Below are 27,883 nucleotides of genomic sequence, written 5' to 3'. Positions count from 1 at the left end.
CAGGACTAATCCTGCTTGATCATTTCAGGCTTTCTGAATATTAATCAATCTAAAATATTTTCATATTTATTTTTGTCAAATGTGACAAATCTGTTTCCAATGGGCACTTAGCTCACTTTTAAAAAAAATCTAATTCCTCTTTCCAGAAAGTTAGAAAGGAACAATTCATTTTGGAAAGTTTGACATTTGTATTGTTCTCCTTTTCCTGCAGTCGAATTAAATTGTTTGGAACAGAATGTGAACAAATGCCAATTACCTATAGAAATTTAGAATATAGAAACTGTTGCATTTGGACTTTAAATAGCAACACCACTTTGCACCCTTTAAGGTTATCAGTTGAGCTTCAAAGCATAGCACCCCCTGACATCATGTTCCCTGCTAATCTCTAACCTTCCTTATCTTATGTTTTTTGCTATTTTTAAACTGTGTACTTTTGCGTCCACCAAGTTCTAACGCAAATTGTGCGTTTGCTTTTAAATTATGTTTTTAGAATTATAATGGATTTTTCTGTATTGTTGTATATGATACTTTTTTATCATTTGTACTTCTTTTCTTTTTATAACATTAGAGTCGCACAATCAGTGGGGTCGGCCCGGCTGTCCCCAAGGTACGGCTGTGGGTAGCGGGGGAGAAGAACCAGAAGGAGAGGGCAACAGTATGATCAGTCAGACTGTTGCCATGGCAATAGCCGGTACCTCCACCGCATCTCCAATGTCCCGACCAAGTAGCTTTTTGCTGAACTCGCAGGTAGTTTGCTGCTCGCTATGCGACATAACGAGTCAGTATAAGTTAATTAAAGTGTCTCACCACATTTCGTGCCCATCTGTTCTCGTTTTTCCTCCCTGTGATTTGATCTGGGAAATCTCTCCAGACGGGTCGCCAGCATGGGAGCTTCTCGGCCGAGTCCAGCCGCAGTCTGCTGATCTGTCTGCTCTGGGTTTTGAAGAATGCCGACGAGCTGGTGCTGCAGAAATGGTTTACAGACCTGTCTGTATCTCAGCTCAACCGCCTGCTGGATCTCCTCTACCTCTGCGTGTCATGCTTTGAGTACAAGGTAGCATCCCTGATGAGATGGATTGATTTACTTTTCTAAAGATGGTTAAGAAAAGCCTTGAAACAAATGATTATTTTGTTGCTGTAGGATATACTTGCAATGAAAATCTAGAAAAGTGTAATTTAAGTACATTTATTTGGTCAGGAAAAAAACATGTTGGGAAACAAATATCTTATCAAAAATGGCCAGTGTTACTTTTGTTGGTACTGCGGCTGCAAGTTTTTTATACACCACACTTTTTCTAATAGGGCACCATGTAATCTAAAATTTCACAAGTTTAAAGCATACAGAGAGAGATCTTTGACCATTGCTATTTGCACAATTTCTCTAGATATTTCAGAGTCCTGGTTCCTCTCTTGTACATGTGTCTCTCCAGCTCACCCCTCAAGGTTTCTGTAGGATTTATGTGTGAGGGCTGAGATGTCCATGGAATGAGGTTAATTTTTTGATTGTCCTGCGGAAATACTGAATGAAAACCAGATTTCATCACCATACAACCAGCCAATTTTTTTTCAATATCCTGGTATTCAAAGGGCTCATGATCCTATATATTCCGATGCCTTGTTTCCACTGAGCGGTACGCCAATGTCTGGGTTAAACCCACACGCCAAACAAAGTACTAGTGCCACGTCTAACTTGACACACTAATACTTGTACGATTTTGTGCAACACAGATCCCACACTATAAGCAACATTAGACAATAGCTGCTTTTCCAGTATTCTTGTGAAAGATGGTCGTACATTTTTCAAAACATGATAAACGCGTCATCATGCTTTGTCTGCTGTGGTGATTAAAATTATCATCTGCTGCTTTTTGTGCTCCAGTTTTCTATTTGGTTTTTGGTTTTGCTTTAGATAAACTTCCTGCGGTGCTGTATCTTTGCTGCTTGCTCTTCTTTCTGTGTGCTTTAGCTACTAACTTGCTTTGCTTGCTGGTTCTGTTCTGCAAATAACTTCCTGCACTGTGTGCTCTCTGTCCTCTCACTCACTGTGCTCTCCATGGAAACAAGGCCCATGTTGTGTTCACCATGCAGGGAAAGAAGGCATTCGAGCGCATGAACAGCTTAACGTTTAAGAAGTCCAAAGACATGAAGGCCAAGCTGGAGGAAGCCATACTGGGCAGCATCGGCGCCAGGCAGGAAATGGTGCGGCGCAGCAGGGGACAGCTAGGTGGGGCTACACACTTTGTCACATGCACATGTAGGAAGACCTGCAAAAAAAAAAAAACAGCTAAGCTTCAGAAAATGCAACAGAGTGCTTGGCTCAAATAGAAATTAACAGACAGCTTACAGTGTACAGCCACAGACACGTGTACTTTATTATCAATTATCAGATAAAGCTACTGCCAAAAGAAGTTATTTCCCAGGGTAAACACAACCTTTTTTGCCACTACTGAATAAAGTAAATAATGTTTCTCCATCATTTAGAGCGGAGTCCATCTGGCAGTGCTTTTGGCAGTCAAGAAAACCTCCGGTGGAGGAAGGACATGACCCACTGGAGACAAAACAGTGAAAGGATGGACAAGTATGTTCTCTTAAAAGTTATTCCTTACCACTCTAGTTTTATTTGCCAGAAAGCCTAGTCAGTACATTTTATGTAAATGAATAATGACAGTGTATATTTGTTGTGTGGTTTTCTACAATTTTGGTTAAATTTAAGTAATGTTTGAACTTAGCAAGGCTCTGATCATTTATATAGTGAACCCTATATCAACCACGTGTTAAACTTTTCTCATTTATTGCTTATATTTTCTCTGAGTGTCAGGATTTTTTTTTATCTGAAAGAACAGACACAAATCACATTTCTCACAAAGTAAATTAAAAAAACATCAACAACAAATATGTACAGTGAATTCAAGGAGCTGAGTGAGTGGATGTGATGGAGCCCGGAATTTTTCAGGTAAATTTAGTTTCCAGTCCTAATTTGATTTATTTTCAGATATTTCCCACCCTTCTCAACTAAGCCCCAAAACATGAAAGATATTTTCTCACAAGCAGCTTATTGGTTAGCCTTTCATGTTTATTTTTCTGAAATTGCTAGTTTTATGACATTATTTGTTTTTATTTATTTTTTAAATCTTGATAAATCTGTTATGCCCCACATTGGAACCTTGAATGTATGCTTCGGTCCACATTTTTATCCCTTTGTTGAAGCTGGACAAAAAAATCTTAAAAATAAATAGATATTTTATCGCAAAAGCAAAACCTTACATTATTGTACTTTTTAAAAATTCAACTTCATATCACTTCTGAATATTTTGCAGATGTGTTCTTCACTATTAATTAACATAGAAATATGTCTACTAATCTGGTTCCCTGTGACTCAATTGAGGTCTGTCAGTCCTCATAAATCAGGAAATTGCTACAGCCCTACCCATATCTAGAGTCAAAGCAATAATTACATTATTTCTTAAATCAGACATGTCTACTATGCATGGTAAGAAGTATAATACAGGAGGCAATTTAAAAAAAATCTAAATTAACCACAGCAATTTTTCAGTGGAAGATTGTGTTTTACCTGGGGTACCTCAAAATTTTATCAGGAAGTATAAATTTCTGCACATTATTAAAATTGGAGAAATTCAATATGCAATGTTTCAGTTACAGACCTCCATCATTTTGACTGATTGAAGCATTGCATATTAAATATTATATTTTATATTCTGACAAGTTTTTGTCAAGATGACTCTAACATGTTTTGCAACCATTGCTGTTTTTCTGATTATTTGTTCACAGATTTTACATTTTTTTAATGAAAATATATCTAATATAGAAACTTACCTTTTTTTTGTTTTTTTAATTTTTATCCAGCAAGCAAAACATCTCCCTTTATTGCTTGGTCTTCATTTCATTTTTTTTCATCTTTTTTAAAGTCTACCTCCAGCTTTGTTTTTGTGTTAATTTCCATGTGTTCTCTCATGTCGCTGTGTGTTTATGTAGGAGTCACAGATCAGTCAGGTATTGTATGGCCTACATCTGTCGTGTGCTGCTTTGAGTTGCCCTCTGCTTTAGAGCCTCGTTTAAGGTGTTTTGTCATACATGTGGGAAGTGAGCCAGTTAAAGTGGAAAACGAAATGTTTGTTTCAGTTACAACATGATGTACTGGACTTTGGACCAGTCGGTAAATAATTTTCTGATTTATTTGTGTTTCTTATGACAAGAAGTAGCTGATTATGCAGGGAAATCATCAAGGTTTTCATTACTCATTTGCTCTCCATTTTAACATTTTAAGTCTCACATGGGCATGATGGCATAAACAAAGACCCTGCAGATCCTGGTTCTGAACCCCTGAATCCCTTGCCCCTCCACTCCCTTTGTCCCGGTAACATCGTATGCTTTTGGGTTGATAGTGGTTGCTGTGGGTGTGTTTGGCTTTTTAACCAGTATGCTACAAGTCCAGTATTATGTGTCTCTGGTGCTGCTGCTAATTTGTCATGAACTCATGTAATTTTTGGTACAATAAAAGAGTGACATGACTAAAAGCCCAACATGTTTTATTTTGATATGCGGCAATGTAGATAATTTAGCACTTGAAAATTTCCTGTTTAGACAAGTTTGGTTCATACATAAATTTAGTTCCAACATGAACTACTCCTTGTTCTTTCTCCACATTTATAGGTTGTAAATTTATGCTTATGGTAGCATATTTTGTCATTGCTCAGCATTTCTATCCAACTTATTTTCAGTAGTTTAATTCTCCCTTATTTGCATTGCGAATAGGGGTGCAAGCTGTTCTAATTCACAAGTTTCTCTTCATTAGTGTTTAGAAAGTCAAATTAATCTGAAATATTACCTGAAAAGCTTTTGATCGCACCCACGTTCAATGCACTTAGATGTTGGTGTTAGTCTTAATAAAATCCTGATCTGTGCTGTTTGGTTATACTTATCTGCCTGTAGCAGGTAGTGCAGGGTAGCTGCAGGCAAAGGCTACAGAACCAAACATCAGATTTGTTTCCAGATGGTTCGGACATAAGCCTTAAGTTTATATTTAGTTTAAAGCAAGGAAAGAGGCATTCATACACACATATTGGTTTCTGTAAAAGTAAACATGCTTATTAGAATGAATTAATTCAGTAATAAGACACCATTGGAATAGTTTAAATTGATTGCAGAAATGCTTCAAATTGTATCATTATATAACTTTCAGTGCAACCCTCAATTTTCTATGTTCTATTTATTACTGACTGACATTTACACTAATACTTAAAAACCTTCCTTGGGTGTCCAGAAAGTGTTTTTTGTATTCTCAGTAAAAATTGTGTTCTTTTTATTTTAAACTGGACTTTGATAGAAATATGTACAGTAAATGTACAGGTTTTCATTATGCACAATTCTATGAGTCTCAAAAATAATAGAACTTGTCCATTAAAAAGATGTTTTAACCCTTAAACAGTTTTTAATTGTGACATATGTTGAAAGTGTGGACTTTATAAACTAAAGCTACAATATTACAATTACAATTTATTCTTTTCTGTTTTTCCTTTTTGATCATAGGACGCGAGCAGAGTTGGAACATGAAGCACTTATAGATGGGAACCTAGCAACAGAGGCCAACTTAATTATTCTTGATACTTTAGAGATTGTTGTACAGGTAAGCAGGCAAACACACAGCAACAAATGCCTCAAGTACTGCTTGCGTTTTTGTGCAGGATTTTATACAAATTGAAAGATTGAGAAAACACTTTCATATTTTTATACTGCATCTGTTTTATTTCTCAAATAATTTTGCCTTTGTTTATCTTGTAGACGGCATCAGTGACTGAATCTAAGGAGAGCATTCTGGGTGGGGTGTTAAAGGTGCTGCTTCATAGCATGGCTTGCAACCAGAGCGCCCTCTACCTTCAGCACTGTTTTGCCACACAAAGAGCTCTGGTTTCCAAGGTTGGATTTTTAGACTTTTAAGAATACTTAAATGCTGATTTGTTTGTTTTTTATTCAGTCTTTGTCCTTCATAAATCTTTTTTGCTGAATTCTCCTTGTTTAGTTTCCAGAGCTGCTGTTTGAGGAGGAAACTGAGCAGTGTGCGGATCTGTGTTTGCGACTCCTGAGAAGCTGCAGCAGTAGCATCAGCACCATCAGATCCCACGCCAGTGCTTCCCTCTACCTCCTCATGAGGCAAAACTTTGAGATTGGTAACGTAAGTAAAACTGCAGACTGAAAGGCTACCAACACTAAATAACTGGATCTCAGCATTTGTTCTCTAGTGTTTGAAGTTTAAATCTATTGCGATGTAGGTTATATAATGGTACAATTAGTATGCAAAAGCAATCTATTTTCATTAACATCAACCAATTTGCTGCAGAGCTTAAAATGACCCACACTTCACTCAAACGTGGGTGAATGACTGTTGTGATTTAATTAAAGGCATCATTTCAAGAACTCAAAGGAAGTTAAACCCAAGATGGCTTTAAAAATGATTCATGTGGATTAAAAGTCAAATTTCTCTGCATGGTATGCAAGTCATTTTCAATCCATGTTTTAAACTTGTTACAAATTCTTGTTTCTCGCCTTTTTTTTATTTGTCTTTAATTTTTAGAACTTTGCAAGAGTGAAAATGCAGGTGACCATGTCTCTGTCCTCGCTGGTCGGAACGTCCCAGAATTTTAATGAAGAGTTTCTCCGTCGCTCGTTGAAAACAATCCTCACCTACGCAGAGGAAGACCTAGAACTCAGAGAGACCACCTTTCCAGATCAGGTACTCATTTTACAAATCTATATCAGATATTTATTAATTTTAATAATTATGACTTAATCTTTTTCATTTTAGCACCAAACTTTCTTTTCATATTAGTAGAGCAAATTAATGTAGTCTAATTTTTTTCCTTTGGTGTTTTTTTTTTTTGTTTTTGTTTTTTTTGTATTTTCAGGTCCAAGACCTTGTGTTTAATCTGCACATGATCCTATCTGACACGGTGAAGATGAAGGAACACCAAGAAGATCCTGAGATGTTGGTAGATCTCATGTACAGGTAACGAACACGAGTAACCAAGAACCTATAAGTTTATCCCTCTTTGGTTTTTCTCTCTCTGTTCTAACTACTTTTTGTTCCAACCTTTAGGATTGCGAAGGGATATCAGACATCCCCAGACCTGCGTCTGACGTGGCTGCAGAACATGGCGGGAAAACACTCCGAAAGGAGCAATCATGCCGAGGCGGCGCAGTGTTTGGTGCACAGCGCTGCCCTCGTAGCAGAATACCTGAGCATGCTGGAGGACCGCAAGTACCTTCCTGTAGGCTGCGTCACCTTTCAGGCAAGGACGGGTCTGGTGGAAATGAGATCAAGTTTGTTACCATATATTTTGGTTTTTATGCCTTATTGTATGATTTTCAGAACATTTCTTCAAATGTGTTGGAGGAATCGGCTGTCTCTGACGATGTCGTGTCACCAGATGAAGAGGGTATCTGCTCTGGGAAATATTTTACTGAAATCGGTCTTGTGGGCCTCTTGGAGCAGGCCGCTGCCTCCTTCTCCATGGTGAGAGGACTTCCTTTTAGTCCAAAAAAATGTCAAGTCCAATTTTTCATCAAGTCGTTACTCAGTTATGACATTGAGCGGGAAATTGACAGCAATGGTTAATATTTATAACAATCCCAAAATTGTGTTGTGAGGTATGTTCACAACAAAGGTCGAATTACTTTTCAGCAAAAACAATTCCAATTCATTTTCAGTTATGTAGAAGCTAATTTAGTTCAGATTAAATTAAAATCAGGCTAATTTCATACAATACAATTATATTGTAGGACTCACATACAGTTATATACAGTTCAGTTCAATCAAAATTATGATGAAATACAGTCAAATGATAATCTAATTCGACAGGAAGCAATCACAGTAACAAAACAACTATTCCAAACCCAACTAATTTGGTTATTGTATAATAATTGTGAAATAATAATTGAGATGTGAATCTAAAGACACCCTTTCACTGTATCTCTATGGAACAGACAAACAGGCAGAGTACATATTGGGAATCACAGCAGGGAAGAAATTCTTTCTATGAAAACATTTTGTACAAAAGAAGCAAGCTTATCAGGAATCCAGTCATGCCAATTTCTCTGGGACTAATGCTGAAGTTTTGGTTGTTTCAGTGAATAATTCTACTTTATTGAAGTTTCCTTTCTCTCCAGGCCGGGATGTATGAGGCAGTGAATGAAGTATACAAGGTGCTAATCCCAATCCACGAAGCCAACAGAGATGCAAAGAAGCTAGCCACCATCCATGGTAAACTACAGGAGGCTTTTAGCAAAATTGTCCATCAGGTAAATATACAACAAAGGAAGAAGGTTTCGCATTGTTTACAGTTTAAAGTTGTCAAGTTAAATATTAATTTAGCTATTAATAAAGGAAATTAGGTCATTTGGATTTGATCATCAACAGTTATTTTGCCACACATGTAGATTTTGTGAGAACTAATTTTTAAACATCTGCAGGTTGCCTTTTTTTTAAGTCTGCACGCAGAATGAAAAAGTCCAAACTCGGCCTTCACCTTCTAATGAACGTGTATCACTCCCATCTACTGTCACATTAATAAAACTGTGTAGAAGCTCAAAACCAGTATTTCATTGAACGAAGGTTGTTTGATTCATTCAGAACCATGTTGGAGCCCAGCAGTGAAACAGGCTTTCACACAGACACAATATTGCACGATGTTATTGTTTATAATTTTATCTTTTGTATGTTTTTTTTTTTTTTGATATGTCGGGCTCCTGGCATGCTATTTCATTTGTTTCTTTAAGAAATAAAGGATGCATGAGATATCAGATTCCAATGTCAGCATTGATTTAGTCACTTGGTGTGTAGTTTTAGTGGTGACCAAAAAGTGATTCTTCTTGAATTATATTTGCTTAATTTGGTTCTAGATAAGATGGAATTTTCTCCAATCTGGAATAGTTGTGAAGGAGAAATTCTCTTGGTTATATCATCCTGTGCATGCGTGGACCACGCTGTGTGTGGGGGTTGTGAATGTCTTGTCCTCACATGTCCTGTTCTCTTTGTTACACAGAGTACTGGCTGGGAGGTAGGTGGTTAAATAGTTCCTGCTTGGCCCTGCTCATGTTTATCTTTATTTTAAATATTTTCATTTACTCTCCATCTTTTTATTTGCCAGCTGCGAGCGCTCTGTTGCTCTTCGCTTTATTTTCATTCATTCAGCCCATTAACAGCTGCAGACATTCCCAACGTCTGCCCTGCTGGGGATGTTGCTGTATTTATTCACCAAAGCCCTCACCTGTCTTCATGTCTCTTCCCTCATTTTGTGCCGGAGGAACTTGTTTTTTTTGTTGTTTTTTTTTTTCCAAATGTGACAGTGTTGACGGGCTGTGCATGACAGCCACGAGATGACACTAATGACTAAAAAGTCGACATGAATGCGTCACCAGCACAATCCGCTCCTAATCCGCCCTCGTCTTCTGTCTCTCTGCTGGTGTCAGTCAGCACTCACTCATCGACTGACACCGCCTGCTGCCACACTTCATCTCACCCTCATCTTCATTCACAGGGCTCGATTTCAGTACACATTTTAAACACGAAGGTTCTCGGATCTTTCTAGCCTCACTCAATTTTATAAACCTTTTCTAATGAAGGTGTTGCAAACATTAGGTGGAAGCTGGAATCAGATTATTTAAGCTGTCTTTTTTTTTTTCCAGTGAGGGTTCAACTAACAGTATTTTTTGAGTTACTTGATTTTTCCTATTGATTTGAAGTTACTATTATGATGGACTTTTTCTTTTAATTATATAAACTAAATCGACCCCTGACTTTTAATTACTATTATTTTCCATCCAGCCTTTCATTGTCTTAACTTTATTAACCTCTGGGTGAGTTTTCGTGGTTTGTTGCATGAGTTGGTTCAGATTCTGTTGTCTTTTTTTTTTTTTGTTTTGGAGTTGCACGAAGGGTGCATGGTGGTGTTTAAGGACTAAGGTTCTTTATTTCTGACTTTTTCCCCTTTTTCTTTCATCTCGCATGGTCTGGAATCATTTTCTTCAAATCACTGAAGATATTTTTGATCTTATGATCTTGTGTTTGTGTTGTTTTTGTTGATTCTGGGGGGCAACTCCATCCTGATTAAAATTTGTTCTGTTTTCTCCTTTTTGATTTGCCTGGTTGCTGACCCTCCCCTCCCACTTTACTTAATTGTGTCTTGTGGTAAGTGCATTAGTTTAAGGGTATTGACAGCATTTTTGTTGCAATATTGTTAAATGTTTTGAAAATCTACCAAGCCATCACATTGTAATATCCTACAAAGGAAATTTTGTTACACTTTGACAAACACACCTGTGCTATTTAAAACAACATGCCGGTTCTCCTTTGGTCTTCTTTTCCTTGTTAAGCTTCTTGACTCTTGCTTCTTTTTTGTTGTTCTTCAGGGTAGAATTTTCTCAATTTTAACTATAAATAAAAATGTAAGGCTTTGATTCAGCAAGCCCTCCTGCTGCTTTGATTCATGGCTTGAATTCAACAGTTTATATTATATTGTCAGAAGTGTCTGTTGTCTGTTTTCCCTACTTTTTTTGTTGCTTTGTTTGTACTTGAACTGTTCAATGAAAAGCAGTTGAAAGTTACCATTTCTGGAGGCTGTTGGGCTTCTCTTAGATACTTTCTTTTTTTTATCTTTGATATGCTGATTCTTACTTTAGCCAATTCTTAACTCTCTAAGACTTCCTGTATTCATATTTAGTCATTTTTAAAATGTACTTACATCACCAAAACCTGACAGGTTAACAATTCTAATAACTTGTGCGCACTCGAGTGTTTGCTCTGCGATGACTTTAAAACCAGTAAAAAAAAAACCTAATTCAACAGTATCTAATTTGACTATAGACAATCTGTAGTTTCCCTAGAAACTGCAGATTGTTTCCCAAAGTGTTAGCTTTCCAAATTGGTATCAACATTTTCAAATCAAGAATGTTCCATATCAAAAGAATAAAACAGTGGAAGACTGAAGTATGTTCAGTCTTCCTGTTGTCTGCTGAATGTCTTGCTCTCTCTCTCTTGCAGGCTAAATGAACCACTAACTTTTCTTACTGTGTTATGGAAAACACACTTTACTTTTTTTTCAGTGTTTTTGCTCTGAATTAATTACACTAAAATGGACAATAGGTAACCTTGTCTTTACTCAGTAGAAACCTCCACTCTGTGAGCTGTTATCATTCTTTTTTCAATCTTCATCTGACAAGTAGCAGTCCAAAACATAAATAATCACTTCCCAGGCCATTTCTTGGTGCATCTCTTGTTAACTTTCAAAATCTCTAGATAAACCATTACACACTGCACAACATGCTGTATATAGGTCATGTTACTTTAACTTTAGGCCATTTTTATTTCAATAAGACTCTTCAACACATTTTAGAACACAGATGATGAATGTTTAATCCAGAATGTCAAGCTCTTTTTCATTTTGGGCCATACCAAGATCAAAAATGTTCTCAAAGGGTCGGCTGCGGCAGAATGTATTGATAAAACTGCCTATTAATGAACTGTAAAGATATTAATATATCTGCAAAGATATTAATACATTGCTGCGTCTGCATTTTATGGCTACTTCTTGAAATTAAATATTATTGAACATCTTTGCACATTGATCCAAACTCTTCCCAGGGGAGGAGGTTGCCTTCTGGAAAAGACCTCCTGTTTCTGTTGTACCTGAAGTGAAGGCTTTGAACTCTTTTACAAGTCTTAGTCGATCTTGGTTCCGACATTGTGGAGAACTGTGATTTTTATCTAAAGTTTTCATTTATTTAGAGTTGAAGACAGTTCTCTGACAGGTGTTTTTATCTGCTCACAGGATGGGAAGAGGATGTTTGGTACGTACTTCAGAGTGGGATTTTATGGTTCAAAGTTTGGCGACTTGGATGAGCAGGAGTTTGTGTATAAAGAGCCGGCCATCACGAAGCTGGCCGAAATCTCCCACAGGCTCGAGGTAAACAGCTCTTCAATAACTCCTGAACTTTTGAACTAAAAAAGAATGACCTATCTAAAATGTTTATACCTAGCAGAAGTGTAAAGGCCCCGCCCTCTTTTCTCTTAGAGCTTCTATGGGGAGCGCTTCGGGGAGGAGCAGGTAGAAGTCATTAAGGACTCCAACCCTGTAGATAAGTGCAAACTTGACCCCAATAAGGTTGGTGCTCCAAAGCCTCATCACCATGTCAAATTCATCCACAGCAAACCCGCCTGGTCATTTGACGACATTTTACTGTGCACAGGCCTTCATCCAGATCACGTACGTGGAGCCGTACTTCGACACTTACGAGATGAAAGACCGCATCACCTACTTCGACAAGAACTACAACTTGAGGCGCTTTGTGTACTGCACTCCTTTCACCTTGGACGGCCGGGCCCACGGGGACCTGCACGAGCAATTCAAACGCAAGACCATCCTTACCACATCACACGCCTTTCCTTACATCAAGACCAGGATCAACATCATTCACAAGGAGGAGGTAGGCCATGACTTAACAAGCAGTTAACTGGAAAAGACTTGGACAAGCTGAGAACTGAACAAAGATGAACAACTTTGTAAACAAGTATTTTTTGAAGGAGTTATTGTGAAACGTTAAAATGGTAAAAGGAAAATTATGTTTAATACATAACTTGATACATAAATTTAACTGCTTAAAGTTTATTTCCAAAAGGTACTTTTCTGACAAACTAGGCTCATTGGAACATGTATTGTAATTTTTTAGATATGACTGTAGTCTGTGACCCATGACAAACAACAACTGTCATTCTGTTGTGGAATTTCTTTACAGAAATAGGCAATTACAGATTAGAAAATACTGTTTTACTTACAGTAAGTGAAATCTCCGAATGTTTTTCTATTTCCAGATTATTTCCACACCCATAGAGGTGGCGATAGAGGATATGCAGAAGAAGACGCAGGAGCTGGCTTTTGCCACCCACCAGGACCCTGCTGACGCCAAAATGCTGCAGATGGTTCTGCAGGGATCTGTGGGCACAACGGTAAACCAGGTCAGACATCAGCGAAACACACTGCACTTCTTTTTATTTTATTCTATATCTGCTGATGCTCATATAGAAAACCCATTTTTAGGGTCCGTTGGAAGTGGCTCAGGTGTTCCTGTCAGAAATCCCAAGTGACCCAAAACTGTATCGACACCACAACAAGCTCCGTCTGTGCTTTAAAGACTTCACAAAGAGGTACTTTATGCTTCCAAACTCTGTTTGTTAGGATATTTCAGTTTTACGTTCCAACGTTTGTCCTGCCAAAGGTGCGAAGACGCCCTCCGGAAGAACAAGAGCCTGATCGGACCGGACCAGAAAGAGTACCAGAGGGAGCTGGAGCGGAACTACCACAGACTGAAGGAGGCGCTGCAGCCCCTCATCAACAGGAAGATCCCACAGCTTTACAAACCCGTCCTGCAGGTCAACTCGCACAGGTGAGAGAAGACATGTTGCCTGTCTGCGCTCACTTCTTTGTTTCGGTGGTTTTTTTTAAAACAGTGTTTTGTTTTTGTAATAATCATGCAGCAAACGGACAGCTTGATAAGGTAGCTCTGAAACTACACCTTGTGTTTTTGTGTCGTCATTTAGAGATTTTAGAGTTTTCTCAAGTAAAAAAAAACAGTTTGCAGCACTGCAGCCACCTTTAAAAACAGAGATTAACATGGAAATAGTGATGCTGCACACAAACACCCAAATATGAATGATTCTTTTATTGTGCATTTGGTTAAAAAAAAAATCACAATTACTAACACTTCTGCCATTTGATTTTGATATTTTAACAGCAGATACATGAAGTGCCTTGCCAAAGTATTCACACTGTTTGAACTTTTTGACACATGTCATATTTCATTCTCGTACTTCAATAGATTTGATTGAGATTTGATATAATAGGCCAACACAAAGTAATGGAAAACTGTGAAATTGAAAGAAAATTATATGTGGTTTTCAACTGAATCTGAAAAGTGTGGTGTACATCTGTGTTCACCCTCCTGTACTCTGATACGCTCAATAAAATTCTCTTCAAGTTGCCTAATTAGTATACAGAGTCCACCTGTGTGTTTATAAATCTTGCAGTTCTATGAAGATCAAAAAACTCTGGTTATAAGTTTCCGCAGAACACTGTTCCTAGTCAAAGTCCTACATTTAACACAACTGAGAATCTGTGGCAAGAGCTCTCAGAAGGAATAAGAAAACCATGCGTTTCTTTTCATCCACTTCACAGTTGTATATTTAGTGCTGGTCTATTGTATAAAATCCAAATAAAATACATCTAATGTATTTTATTTAATATTTTATTTTACTTAATATTTAAAAATATTCAAGGGTTGTAAATACTTTTGCAAGTCGCAAAATGCTGCCCAACCTCTCAAATCAAACTTTAAATGAAATCATCCAGCTCATCAGTAGTTAAAAGGAGCTGGTAATCCAGGAAAAAAGCGGGAACTTCTCTGAATTCCTCTTTTTTTTTTTTTATTTTGCAGAGATTCCTTCAGCAGACTGAGTCTTCGCAAGCTTGACATTTGAAGATGGAGAGATTGCACTCAGTCACCCACACAAAGACTACAGAAATTTGCAATATTAATTTATTTTGAAGTGTAAATAGGAGTGTTTGTTACAAGCGAAGGAGCTCGGTACGTCATTCCAGTGTCTTAATTTGTTTCTAGACAAACGGTCACACAGTCTGCAAAGTGAACAAGGAGATCTTGAGGATCAGGAGTTGCTGTTTGTTGCTATGGGGATGATTTTCCCTCAGCTACCTTAAGAAACCCACACATTTAAACACTTGATACCAACAGAACCTTCAAGCTGTAAACCAGTGAATACGAAGAGTGCTCTGAGCCCCAGATAAGTGCCAAACTCCCTGCCCCCCTTTTTACAACCAACGTTTTTACAAGTATCCACAGAAAAAGGTACCACTTTAAAAGTCAAGGTGTTTATTTAATTCTGTACGATGTGTCAAAAAATAATGTATTCAATTTCATTTGTGCACTTTTTTTATTATAGCGTAGCAATGCATTTATGACTTGAAAGTTTATGTATTGGAGGGAGGCGAGGAAGAAAAAAATTTAAACATGGAAAAAGTTGTACCAGTATTTATCATAATGCTTTATTATTTTATGTTTAAGCAACATTTTGAAATTAGGTACTTAAAACATCCTTGTATAATTTTATGTAGTTTTGTTTTACTTTGAATATTTTACTAAATAAATATTTTAATGTTCAGATGGTGTGGGATTTCTTTTCTTGTAATGTACAAACCTATGTAAATAGTTTGGAATAAGATTTAAAATGTAATTTAATTCAAAAACTGAGACATATATACTCATTAGACAGTGACATGTGTCAAGCACTTATTTCTGTACATTTTAATCACGGCTTACAATAAAAATACAAACGATAAGATAGCTTTACAAAAATAGTTGTACTTGGTCTGGCTTACGACTTTCACCTGAATTACTAAAACTTTCATTTTAAAGCAACTTTTGACATTTGGTTCAGTAGCAACCAGTTCAGCTTAACTTTCTATTAATATGTTTGGTTGCAGCACTCTGAACAAACAGTTCTTCTGCACTTTTTATTATCCAGGATGTTTGATAATTGTCAAGTCAGCAATCTATAACATTTGCTATAAAAATACATTTTTTGACCTTGTATAATATTCAAATTTGAGAGACTAAATCAAACCAGAAATAAAACCCATTTAATTTTTATGTACTGGTATAAAATGTTTCTGATATGCTTAGACATGTACCTATATATACTTGGATATGTATTACTTAAGCTAAATTCCAGTTAAGCTGCTTTATGCAGGAGAAAACGACAATAAAGCGAAACTGGAGGTAAAAACTTTATTGCTTGTCTGCTTTCAACCCAAAGGTAATTACAGCTGGTATGGTCTACAGCTTCACACTTATCAAGGTTGCTTTTATCTTCTGAAGAAAATCTTCAAGCAAAGTACAGAGTATACTTCACAATATGAAGTTTTGTCTCACAGTCAATTAACTACAGGATGTCAAAAGGTTGCTGGATTATATGACAATTCTCATCCTTTTTCCCAGGGCAGATTTGAATTTGGTAAAAATATTTTCGCTGAAATATAACTGAACATGTGGGACACTTAGAGCTGTTAAGGGGAAAACACTAATAAAAGAAAGCAACTTGTGCAATGGGAGTAGCCTCAATTTCTTTTTCCATGTTATGACCAAGGTGCAGTGAGGTAGGTTGAGTGGACCCAAATCTTACATTTTTTTATTCATCACATAAGCAACTGATTTCTCATTCTCAGGTTTGCAGAAAAAATTGTCTAGTCTGGGAGTTCTTGTAGCTTCTTTTCCCTTCTACAGTTTGTAAAAAAAAAAAATGTGATTAGTTAGGTATTTTGAAGAAATCTAGGATAAAAGATTTTTGTCCGTGGTTATTACTGTTATGAGTGATACAGCAGGAATCATTTGGACTTTACAGGAGTTCTCAAAGTATCAAATAGCCTCTCCAGAAATAATTTCAATTATTTTCTCTCAGACAGGAAGTGAATGTGTGATCAATTAAACATAACATTGCACAAAAAAAGGCTGGCTAATGGGCAGCTTTAACCATTTACTTTCCCTCAATTTACTACTAAACTCTGTAAAAGGAATAAAAGATAAAGGATTTTAAATTAAGAGTTGTGTTTTAAATTCTGGACATTACTGAAACTTTGACTGTATAAAATGTGATATAAAAACCTGGTTTTCTAAACAGATTGCACACAGTTATTTTTGTATTTCTAATAGAAATATATTGTAAATATGTTTCAATACATCAAAAAAAAAAAAAAGTGTTACTTATTGAAGGCGGCCCAAGCACAGTAATAAAAAAACAGCATACAAATGGAAGATTTGAGAAAAAAAAAAATAAAGGGACAGTTTGAGAAAACACTGCATTGAAAAAGTATTTTGCAAATTCTGTCACATGGAGAGAAAAAAAAAGTCTTTGATCTAAATAAAAGCTGTGCTGAAAAGTACTCTTGCCACCAACAACCCTTACAGACTATTTTTGAAAGCCAGTGTCAAAAATACACCACTACAAACAACTAAATCTGTACAAAAAAGGCTTAAACATCCCTGACGTGTACAAAAAAAATAAAATAACGAGGCAACATTTTTCAGCTAGTTTTTATAGTGAGCCCCTGCTTTAGAGTAGAGTCAACTGGCCTTGGTCCTAAAGGAGGAGACTGCTGCAGGCAGAAACAAACTTTAGATGATGTGTTTAAATGGCAATGAATGTTTTTGGCACCAACAATTACAGATGTGTGTGTGTACATTTATGTCTTGTGCTTATTTTAGTGTCAGGGCTCAGGCATCCTTTTGTAGAACAGCAGGTAGGGTGTGGATGAGGAGCACGTTTCAGGAGAACAGGCTCGCAGGAAGTCCTCCTCCACAAACAAACGCACTTCAGAGTCATCAAACAGCAGCCATTTCCCCTCATACTCCAGCAGGCTGGTTAAAGCTTGCTGCTCTGCTGCCTCCATCCCACCAGGGGGAGCCATCGGCGCATCTTCCAGCTCCTTTTTGAGTCCGCCAGCATTCTGGCTGGAGCTGCTTAGCGTCTTTCTCCGTTTAGATCCCTCCGCTGCGTCACGGTTAGCTGCTTTGCTGCCGCTTCCCAGGTCGCAATTGGGCAAACTTCTCTGTCCCCCCAGGAGTCCAACGCCTCCCTCCAAAAGCTTTTTGCTCCCTGATTTAGTGCTAGCTAAACCTGCTCGCCGCTGCCCCCTTGTGCTCAGGCTGACCGACACCTCGCCATCGTCGAAGGTTGTGTTTTCGTCTGTCTGTGCTCCCTCTTTGCTATCTTTTACATCCTCCTCAGTAACTTTTTCTTTCTTGTCCTGCAGCCAGACCTTTGCGTCCTTCAGATCGGACATGCGGATGTAGGTGGTGTAGTGGCCGCTGCTGATGGTGACACCACTGTGCATGACCACAGCAAACAGTTCATACTGCTGCCCTGTAGCAGCCGATGGCTTTGTGCACCACTCGTTCAGAGACAAGGTGAGGGGCGTCTGTAAGGGAGTGTTGACTTTAGAGAGGCCTGCGTACGGATCCACCCTGCCAGGAAAACCAGGTTAGACACCGAACCTTAAGAGTTTTGGTTTTTACAAAGGATCGGTTTGTGAACTCACTCCAAGCTGCTGGCAGAGAAGCGCTTAAGGTGAATAGTGATGACTTCAGGAGTTTTGTCAAACAGCAGACTCCTTTCAGCCTCCGTGTAGTGATGACAGGTTTCACAGAAGTATTTATCTTCACCAACGATGCGCTCCACAGAGGCAAACTGAGAAATGGCCCACGTCAAGGTCTTCATCTCAGGCTTCGGGTCTGGAGAGACTGAAAAGATAAACATTACTTGTTTTGTATTAAATTAGTTTCATTAACAAGTAACCATAAGTAGTAGTTTAAAAAAAATCGCCTCTACATAACCAAAATTCTACTTCTCAAATTAATGGCAGAGTTATTTTTGGGAAATTTTGTTATTCCAATAAAGCAATCTTGAGAAATGCAAAAAGCTAAACTTGACTTTACAACACACACAATCAGTGAAGAGAAAATGGCTGATGAGGCACAGCATGCCTATGGAGCTGTGAAAAATTGGAAAGTTTCTTCTGTTTTTACTTTTCTGTCACAATTCAATATTTTCATTGCCTCACCTTCAAATAGATCCTCTGGACTCTTCGGTTGGTCGTCCAGCACCGGCACGCTGATGTCCTGGAAGTCCTCTCTCCGTTCTGTGAAGCTCTCACACTCCAGACAACGAGTCCTCAGCACCAGTCGGCCCTGGAACAGTTTCTCCATCAGGCCCAGAACGTCTGAGGCAAACAGAGAAACCTGGATCATGATCAGAGCTCTAACAAACATACTGGATTCAAGGCAGAAGTTGAATCTATTTTTACCCCAACAGTCATCAGTTTTTGACAGTGTGTTGCCTTACAGGCATTACTCAAACTTACTACATTTTCCCACATTACTCCCTCTACCTTCATTGCTCATCTCTTACCTTGCTGTTTCTCTATTTGACCTGTAGCTGACTTCCTTGCTACAGACTGTTGAGTGCTTTTCTGTTTTGGCTCCTCTGATGGTGTGTTCTCTGGCTCGGATTTGTTCTGAGGTTTTGGATTTGTAGAGCTGATCTTCCCGACGCTGCAGAACTTTGAGAAAATACTCGGCTGCTTCCCTGACGATCTCAGCCAACCCAGAGTACCTCTCTTCTTTCTTTTCCCACTTGTCTCTTTACGGGATGCTTTTTCATCTTTCTCTTCATCAGGATTCAGATTCTTCTTCTCCTCTTCCTCCTGCTCTCCCTCTTTACTCTGAGTGCTATCCACTGTGATATCACTGGAGGACTTTCTCTTGGAGCGAGTGAAGGGTTTGTTTCTACAGACATTTTCCTCAGTGGACTCAGACTTCTTAGACTTGGGCTTCTTCTTGGCGTTTCCCACCTCTGTGTCGCTCTTCCTCTTTCCGCTGACTTCGTCCGTGGAAGCTCTGGTTTCCGTCCCAGAGAAACTGGAATCCGAGGGAATGCCATTCTCCTTTTTAACGTCTCTGTCGTCGTCCTCCTCCTCCTTCCTCTCCAGCTCCTGCTCTTTTCTGATAGTGTCACAGGCCTCCTGAATGTATCCCAGGATGCATTGCAGAACCTCCTGAGCATCATGCTGGAGATAACCTTCATACATAGGGTTCAGCTGCCTGCAAAGCACAAAAACACAGTAAACACACAAAGTATTTTCACTATAAACGCATTTAAATATCAAAACAACAAATTTGGTTTAAATTTACTCATTCAGATCAACATTTGTTGTTTTTTTTGGTGCAAATACTTCAATCATCCTGTTCTACTTTTTCTCAGGTTAGCCTTTGAATAGCAGCAGCAGGATGACAGGACCTGATGGTGTGAAGTATTTTGCGAGGGGGCGTAGCCAGCTCTCCCTCGCTGAAGCCATTAGGGTTGAGCAGGAAGCTGGACTGCAGCTGCTCCACTGAGGTCATCAGGCTGCTGAAGCTCCCAAGGAGCTCGATGTGAGCTGGCACAGTCTCAGACACACACTCTGACTGCTGACTCTGAAGAAATAAGACCCAAGAGGTTTGTTGAATAAATGTTCTAGTTGCAACACACAATAGCTTTAGAAAAACACTGAAAGTGTGTGTATATATATATATATATTAAAATCCAGATAAATGGTGTAATATTCTAAAAACAATTCTTTAAACAGTTTGCTTTGAACCAACCTCTTCATTTTTAGCAGTTTCATCCTTTGGTTTTTCTGGTCTTTTGGAAAGGTCGTACAGGTTCTTGACCCCTTCTCTGAAGCCAGGGCAGTAATACAGAACCTGCAGGTGAAAAACACAATTCATTACATTTTAGCTCCATTTACACAGATTCCTAAAGCCCAACAGCCAATGAATACCCCAGACATGAACATGTGTAGGATGGCTTCCTTCCACAGTTCAATTGGTCTTTCCAAAACAATTGTCAGAGGCTATGAGTGCGTGTGTGACTTAAATGTAGATTTAAAGAGCAGTCTTCAGCTATTATAAACAGCTTCTGCACACAACAATTTAAAGAAAAGAATTATCAAGATTTTATCAATTAATCAAAATTTTGTTTCTGAAGATCTTTGGAAAATCTGGATGTTTTTTTAACAAATGCACTGTGGGTTTTCATAGTTCACAGTGACGTTCACCAAAGGTCTACTTTCTTGGTGATAAGCGTGCTTTGTGGGAAGGAATGACTGAAAGAAGAGCCAGTTTTTGAAAATATTTTCTGCCATTTCTAAGTTTGTTTCAAGGAAAGGAAGAGAAAAACTGGATTTGTGATGAAATAAAGAGATTTTATGTAAAAGCAGTTATACCAAAACAATTTTTATAAAGTGAAACATGTTTTTATGGGTCAATCAATATTTACCAAAACATAAATACTGAAACCTATGTTTTAGTATTTATACTGAAATCCATCTCATACTTTTACACATTTGTTGTGCTTTTTTCTGTACATCCGATATCATTTCATTGTGAAGACGAGGCAAATTTCTTTATCTTTTGTTCTCTTTGAAAAGGAGAGGCATCTCACCTATTGTAAACAACAAGTGAAATATGACACTGCAGCAACAGGCCCACTGTGTGAATAGCTGTTACAGAAGGGATCACACAAGAATCCAACTGGGTGATAAAACGTCCACCGCTTGTCGTCTCTTCACTTCCAAACAATGCCTCTACAGATAAGCTACAATGGGGCAATCCAAGCACACAATGCATCATTCAGGAGGACAACACACTGCAAAGCAACCTCTTATTTCCAGCCTTAAGCCGTTCTGACACCCTTCTCTTCTTTTAGTGAATGAGAAACAATTTCATCTCTTTGCTTCTTTATGGGTTATTTTGTGCTGCCATGTGCAAAACTTTGTTAAAGATTAGAAACCAGCAAGTATTTAGTAGAACTCCAGAACAAACTTAAAAACTAGTGAAGCAAAATAAACTTTTAAGGCACTAGTCAAATTATTCATTAAGATTCAGCAACAATATGTGACCTACAATTAAATACATTTCTGAAGGAGATTTTTTGATTTATAGAACTTGAACTAAGAAGTAATCACCCACCTGCAAGATGCTGTTTAAGTAGCAGGTGTTGCCAAGGTTATTGAGACCCACAAAAGGCACCAGGTTCTCTTTCTTCTCACATGGGATTGGAAGGCCAGGTGAAGATGGGCAGGGGGCAGGGCCATACACCACCTGATCACAGCTGCAGCAGATTAGAAAACAAAACAGGAGATAGATTGTTTAATTTTCACAGTCATTGCTTAAATTATTCAAGGTTTTTTATATGGCATGAGAGCATAAACTATATATAACAGTAACAATATTATTATGTTTGCCAAAGTTTTTCCTCCAGTGTTCTGGGCCAAAAGTGTTATAAGTATCTGATAATTCAACAAATGTTTAAAACAGATTTTATTTCTATTGTGCAGCCCTAATTTAGAGTGGGAAGATATTACATGTTCTCCGTTTATCCACAGTTGAAAACCTGTTTGTGGTGTATATACAGAGGGTGTATACAATTCTAAAATGGAAAAGTCACTGTGAAAATGAATACAAAATTATAGGAAGAATCTAAACATAAAAAGCTGTAAAGTTTTTTGAAACCCAGTTTGGTAGAGCCAGCAAACTGAAGCTGCTGGATGTTTGTAGTTGTTGAGATTATGTACACCAGGGGTGTCAAACTCCAGTCCTCGAGCGCCACTGTCCTGCAACTTTTAGATGTGCCTCTGCTGCACCACACCTGAATAGAATAATTAGGTCATTAGCAAGGCTGTGGAGAACTGATCTACACAAGGAGGAGGTAATTAAGACATTTCATTTCAGTGTTTTGTAGCTGTGGCACATCTAAAAACTGCAGGACTGCGGCCCTCGAGGACTGGAGTTTGACACCTGTGATCTACACAGAAAACAAATTGGAGAAACAAAACATACAGTGTTTCTTCTTCCTACAGGGATACAGTTCATATTTACGTGCCCATTTAAAATACCATTTTATACTACTTCTGTGACTAAATGTACATTTTTAGTACTAAAGAACCATTTCGTTTTTATTTACATAAACCTTAAGACTACTGAACCTAGACTGAGAAAACTTTGAACTGAATGAACAACATCTGGAAAATAAATATTTTAGAAAATGTTATTTTTCTTACACATTTAATTAATGATAAATGAAGATGTCAGTTTTGCAGAAGTTTAATTTCTATGATCTCTGTTGAAGTTGGCAAAAGTTATACTGAACATTGATGTTTTCTTAAATAGATAAAATTATTTCCAGCAACTAATGACTGCTATTCCTACATGATTTATGACCCAAATTCTGTTTGTTCAGTTTTGCTTTTTTTTAAAGTGTTCTATAAATAAACTTTGACTTGACTTTTTTTTTTTTTTGACAAAATGGACATTTGTCAACTGTTTATAAAACAAAAGAAGTTGATTTGTGTACTGCTGACAAAACAAGTTAACATGGACTACTTTTAAAATAACATCTGTATCTCAGCAATTAACTGAGTGTTGTTCATAACATGAAAATGTGGTTGATTATTGCAAAGTCTGAAAAACAAACTACTCAACTACTACTACTCACAAACCCACCTGGCTGGAGAATCTTCTTCTTCTAGTGTTTTGGCCTCTTCTGCTTGAGGTTCGGAGAAATTCAGAGCTCGTTTTGTGTCCTTCTGGAAGAACTTTAAGGAAAGTTTGTTCCTCTTCACAGGACTCTCCTGTCCTGCTCCAGCATTCTCAGCCAGCAGACCTGACATCTTCGTTCTCCTTGGTATCTTACTGAGACCGAACAGCGCAACTCACTGGCGAAAAAGAGAATTACAAATTATATTTCAGTCGGCGCCATCAGAGCTCGACATGAACGAACGTAACTACGCACTTAAGTTTCTGCTCCTGTAATGTAATTTTGAGCTAAACAGTTCGAGTTCATCAGTTCAGACGGTTCTGGTTTATAGTGTAGTGTACAGTTACAAGTTCAGTTCGGTATTATATAACATATAACCAAGCTAACGCTAACTTAATGATGCCTGTATAACCACCCCTCCACAACAACCAGAGACGAACCTCTGCCTCCCTATTTTTTTTTTTTTTTTACAAAATAGTAAAAACAAAGCAGTGTGCATTTAAAAACTCATTCCAAACTATTTGAACACAACACAGTACAAAAACTGGGTCGACATGGAGCGGTGTTGTGAAGCAGTGGGAGGAGTAAACAGGCAGCACGCTGCCTTCAACTGCTTAATTCAAAACAACGAACTATCTTAATTAGAACAGTCAGAGGACACGTTTAAGTCTTACCTGAAGGACTCATTCCAGCTTCAGGTTAAATATATATTCCCAAATATACAGTCATTCAAACCATTTAGTCCGCTGTTTGACTATTCAGACGGTGCAAAGAGAAGTTGGCGCTTTTTCCTGCTCGAAGACACGTTGACCGTTTCTCCGCCGGTGAAGAATCGACACTGTCTCAAAATATCCGACAAAAATATCAAATAACGGTTGCATTTCATAATAAATGTAAACCATGCGAGCACATAAATCTTATAAATATGCACAAGATTTTGTAAAATTAGATAACGTGGAAAATTTACAGTCTAAAACGCAGGCTCATCTAAAGACACCTAAAACAACAAAATCCATTCACCCTGTTGACGCCATGTTTGTAGTGTTTTCTGAAAGGGCAGCGAAGCTAAAAAGGAGAAAGATAGAGAGTTTGGGGTTCCCATCAAAATAAAGGCTGACAAACAAAACAGCTGTTTGCTGAGAGGAGGAAATTTTATCAACAAACAGACAATTTGGTTAGGTATACAATCCATTTTTGGATAATTGTGGTTACTTTAGGTATAGTTATGAATGCCGATCCAAAGTTGTTTGCTGTTTGCAATTTACGGCGAAATTATTCGTATTTGGAAAAAACTATTTCAAAGTTGCATTATTATTTCTTGATATTGTGATAATATGTTGATTACATCACTTTCTACCTTTCCGTCATCACAATGTCCTGCGGTGCTTCTCAATTCTGGTCCTCAGGCCCACCTGCCCTGCATGTTTTAGGTGTTTCCCTGCTGCCACACACCTGGATTAAATCTATGGGTGATTAACAGGCTTCTGCAGTACTTGATGCCTGCAGAAGAAGTCATGCAATCATTTGAATCAGCTGTTCTGGTATAGAGGCACATCTAAAACATGCAGAGCAGGGGGGCCTGGGGACTGGAATTGAGAAGCACTGATGTACTGCAACCACGATTCTATAAAGGGCATAACTACTAATCAAGAGGCCTGGAACACATTGCTTGCAAGTATAGTTTTGACATAAATAAAGTTAAACCTTTAGTCTTATTCAATATAATCCGTTGTCACTATATGTTTCGTTTGTAAAAGTCCGCAGGGGTCTCAAACTCCAGTCCTCGAGGGCTGCAGTCCTGCAACTTTTAGATGTGCCTCTGCTGCACCACACCTGAACAGAATAATTAGGTCATTAAGGCTCTGGAAAACTGATCTACACAAGGAGGAGGTCATTAAGTCATTTCATTCCAGTGTTTTGTACCTGTGGCACATCTAAAAACTGCAGGACTGCGGCCCTCGAGGACTGGAGTTTGAGACCCAAAATGTGGCATAATGACATGTAAAATGTTAACTAAACGTCAACAACTTCGTGCTTTTATTTTGAAATCATAAATCCGTTTTCTACCTGCAAACCTGACATTATTATTGCTTCGGGAAGCTGTATGCTCCAAAACAATTATAATAATAACTGAACATATACCGTGTTTGTATCAGTTTCAATTATAAATTGTTTCATTATTAGTAAAGTTTTACATTCCTATATTAAGAAAACGGTCCAGTCCCTAGGAATTATTAACAACGGTTGTACACAGTTTTAATCGACAGGGGGCGACATTATCCAGGAAATGTGACCGCAAACTATCCAGCAGCATCATCACCATCTTCACTGGACCATCTCCTCATCTGACAGTCACCAGGCTACTCCTTCATGATTTTAACGGTAAGATACAGTTTGTTTGTGCATTGCTTTCTGGGGGAAAACGTACATATATTGTGATCGCAGCAAGAGCTGTCTGTTTAATATCGTCTCACCTTAATAATATCAGTTGCACTGTTTTGTTAAAAGGGCTACAGACTGTTGGTGCTGGCGTGGGTTTGTACGATGAGGGGAGTATCGTAGCACCTGAATGTTGCCACTAAAAAAGCGAAACGACAGGTGCGTCGTTGCACGGTGGGATTCAAACTGCGGGGACATTTTTTTCTTCATACGGCGATACTCGAGCTGGACGTTCCGTTTATTCTGCTGCTTCTGCTGCAGAGTGGATGCTTGGTCAGCAGCAAACATTGCATCAATGGAGCTGAGCTATACTGTTCCCGAGCTTCAAGAAACCCCTTGGTTATCAGGTGTTGTTGCAGCAAGGATGCAGATAATGGACGGTAGTAGTTTAGTCTAGTACTTCCTGTGAGACTAGCTGATATTCCCAAAGGTATCCTCAGTCTAATGCTCCAGAATAGGATGTCTCCTCAGTCTCGGGTTTTGGAGTGACTCTAATATAAATTTCATGACTGGTTCAGTGTGCAAAAATCTCACAAATGGAATAATTTGAAGGTATTTCATCCCAAATAACACAGCTACACTTTCTTCAAAATTTACTTGATTAATAAAGAAAGTAAATCAGGAGAATGATTTACCAAGCTGTAATCTGAGCTGGTTCAGAGCTTCTGTTTGGGGGGCCTAAACAGAATTTCTGTTTATACTGTTCAGGCGCAAGAATTTGTTGAAAAGACAACCTCTAGTCATGCAATCAACAAAACTGACCTTTATGGAAAACTGTCAAGAAAATAGTTCAAAGAAAGCCATGCAAAGTTCTATTTGAAGGAACACATAAAGTCTAGGAAGAGAAGTTCTGTTCAGATGAGACCAAGACAAAAACGGTATTTGTTGAAAACTAATGCTGCACTTCCGCTTGAACAAGCTAATGTGAAACATGGTGGTGGCAGGATCATACTATGGGGAAGCATTGTTTTTAAAAGGAACTTGAATAGAGTTGATTAAAAGATGGATGGAGATGTATGCAGGCAAATAATTGAATAAAAACTGTTAGAAGCTGCAAAAGACTTGAGGTTTTGTTTTGAGCAGGACAGGTACGATATAAGGTCACAGCTGAAATGGTTTTGATCAAAGAATATTCATTCATGTGTTAAAGAATCCAAGTCAAAGTGGCATTCATAGAGCCTTTTCATAAAGAACAAAAAGGAAATAAATTCAGCCTGCAAATCTGGTAGAAACATACTCTAAAGACCTGCAGCTGTAATGTCAGTGAATGCTTGTCCTAGAACCATTTCCCCTCCACTTCAAAAGTTTGCACTACTGTTGTTAGTCTATGAACTTGTTGGGCATGTTTTAAAGTATATGGTTGTTTTTTTTAATTCTCATAAATTCTGCTAGGGCTTCAGAAGTTAATGGCAGAGTACAGGATGGAAATTATCAAATGGAATGGTGTTTGGTTTTTATTTTAGCCTCTCAAAAAATTATGCTGATTATTTTAAGAAAAAATAAAGAAAACACACAAAAAACCCAAATGTAAAAACAAACAAGTAGCTTATCCTGATTGCTGTTGTTTAAGGGATTTAGCTGTTACGAGAGATGGAGTGGGGTACTTCAGAAGCATTAACATGTTAATCAACTAGATTTTTTTCCCGCAATGAAAACATTTTTACATATTAGGGAGCTTTGTTTTGCTCGATTGCTAATGCAACCAAAGAATGATGATTCTGGTGGTTTTAGGGGCCCACTATTAGTTGGGGGTGTGTGAGAGTTTGGAGGAGAGAGTACTGGGGGATGCTTCTCAGTTTTTTAAGCCTTAGGTTGGCCCTGGATCTGACAAATACAACTGATGGGGCAGTAATTTTCCACATCCCGTCTCCTAGTCCATCTAAATCCTAACGTGGGGCTGCATAATAAAGAAGCATTATTGTGTTGCCTTTCTCTCATCGCCTCCTAATTTCTTCTTCAACAAAAGGCAACTCCCACCACCCATGTCCTCAGCTATAGAGTATGACTTTCCTAAAACAATAGAAACAAGACTTTAAACACATAATTAAGTCATTAAGCAGATTTGAGCTTTGAAATGTTAGAAATATTATTTCTATTAAAGGAAGAATTTGGTTGGTTGGTTTCTTTTCACCTGATGTAAATGCAGCAATTCTGTATATTTTATTCTTTTAACTTGTGTTAACGAGGAGTTCTTTGCATGCCCTGTGCAATGCTGCTGGCCTTTATTAAAGCAGG

At 38.0% G+C, this 27,883-nt stretch overlaps 3 protein-coding genes across 23 annotated transcripts in view; 2 read left to right on the top strand and 1 right to left on the bottom strand.

Annotated features, from left to right (window-relative positions):
* dock7 (dedicator of cytokinesis 7) overlaps positions 1–16,832 on the top strand; it is a 49,320-nt gene extending 32,488 nt beyond the window's left edge. For 6 of the 20 annotated variants that reach the window (XM_023339855.1, XM_023339867.1, XM_023339866.1 and 3 more), the window contains 20 exons: positions 569–747; positions 872–1,054; positions 2,065–2,224; positions 2,482–2,578; positions 5,548–5,644; positions 5,800–5,934; positions 6,038–6,190; positions 6,590–6,748; positions 6,921–7,021; positions 7,112–7,304; positions 7,385–7,528; positions 8,182–8,313; positions 9,057–9,071; positions 11,841–11,975; positions 12,084–12,173; positions 12,259–12,495; positions 12,881–13,024; positions 13,107–13,213; positions 13,285–13,452; positions 14,500–16,832. In XM_023339855.1, the coding sequence (XP_023195623.1) occupies positions 569–747; positions 872–1,054; positions 2,065–2,224; positions 2,482–2,578; positions 5,548–5,644; positions 5,800–5,934; positions 6,038–6,190; positions 6,590–6,748; positions 6,921–7,021; positions 7,112–7,304; positions 7,385–7,528; positions 8,182–8,313; positions 9,057–9,071; positions 11,841–11,975; positions 12,084–12,173; positions 12,259–12,495; positions 12,881–13,024; positions 13,107–13,213; positions 13,285–13,452; positions 14,500–14,542 (2,672 nt within the window). In that variant the 3' untranslated portion in view covers positions 14,543–16,832. Of the gene's footprint in view, positions 1–568; positions 748–871; positions 1,055–2,064; positions 2,225–2,481; positions 2,579–5,547; positions 5,645–5,799; positions 5,935–6,037; positions 6,191–6,589; positions 6,749–6,920; positions 7,022–7,111; positions 7,305–7,384; positions 7,529–8,181; positions 8,314–9,056; positions 9,072–11,840; positions 11,976–12,083; positions 12,174–12,258; positions 12,496–12,880; positions 13,025–13,106; positions 13,214–13,284; positions 13,453–13,543; positions 13,564–14,499 lie in introns of all 20 variants that reach the window. The other 14 variants (XM_023339864.1, XM_005815008.3, XM_023339868.1 and 11 more) reach the window with 6 other exon arrangements.
* Positions 15,854–24,227, bottom strand: usp1 (ubiquitin specific peptidase 1). Its single transcript, XM_023339870.1, has 9 exons — positions 23,884–24,227; positions 23,176–23,387; positions 21,643–21,784; positions 20,275–20,376; positions 19,931–20,106; positions 19,043–19,734; positions 18,696–18,854; positions 18,174–18,375; positions 15,854–18,099 (listed from the first exon to the last, which is right to left on the bottom strand). The coding sequence occupies exons 2-9, from the start codon at positions 23,340–23,342 to the stop codon at positions 17,343–17,345; spliced, it is 2,397 nt and encodes a 798-aa protein (XP_023195638.1). The 5' UTR covers positions 23,343–23,387; positions 23,884–24,227; the 3' UTR covers positions 15,854–17,342.
* A 1,284-nt stretch (positions 24,228–25,511) lies between these two features.
* Positions 25,512–27,883, top strand: part of kank4 (KN motif and ankyrin repeat domains 4) — an 81,318-nt gene continuing 78,946 nt past the window's right edge. Inside the window, exon 1 of one of the 2 annotated variants that reach the window (XM_023339903.1) lies at positions 25,512–25,591. The gene's annotated coding sequence lies outside the window, so the exon portion shown is untranslated. The remainder of the gene's footprint in view (positions 25,592–27,883) is intronic. The other variant, XM_023339902.1, reaches the window with a different exon arrangement.

Source organism: Xiphophorus maculatus, chromosome 9, assembly GCF_002775205.1.
Source record: "Xiphophorus maculatus strain JP 163 A chromosome 9, X_maculatus-5.0-male, whole genome shotgun sequence".
In the NCBI taxonomy this organism is placed as follows: domain Eukaryota; kingdom Metazoa; phylum Chordata; class Actinopteri; order Cyprinodontiformes; family Poeciliidae; genus Xiphophorus; species Xiphophorus maculatus.
This window is presented reverse-complemented; position numbering and strand designations above follow the sequence as displayed.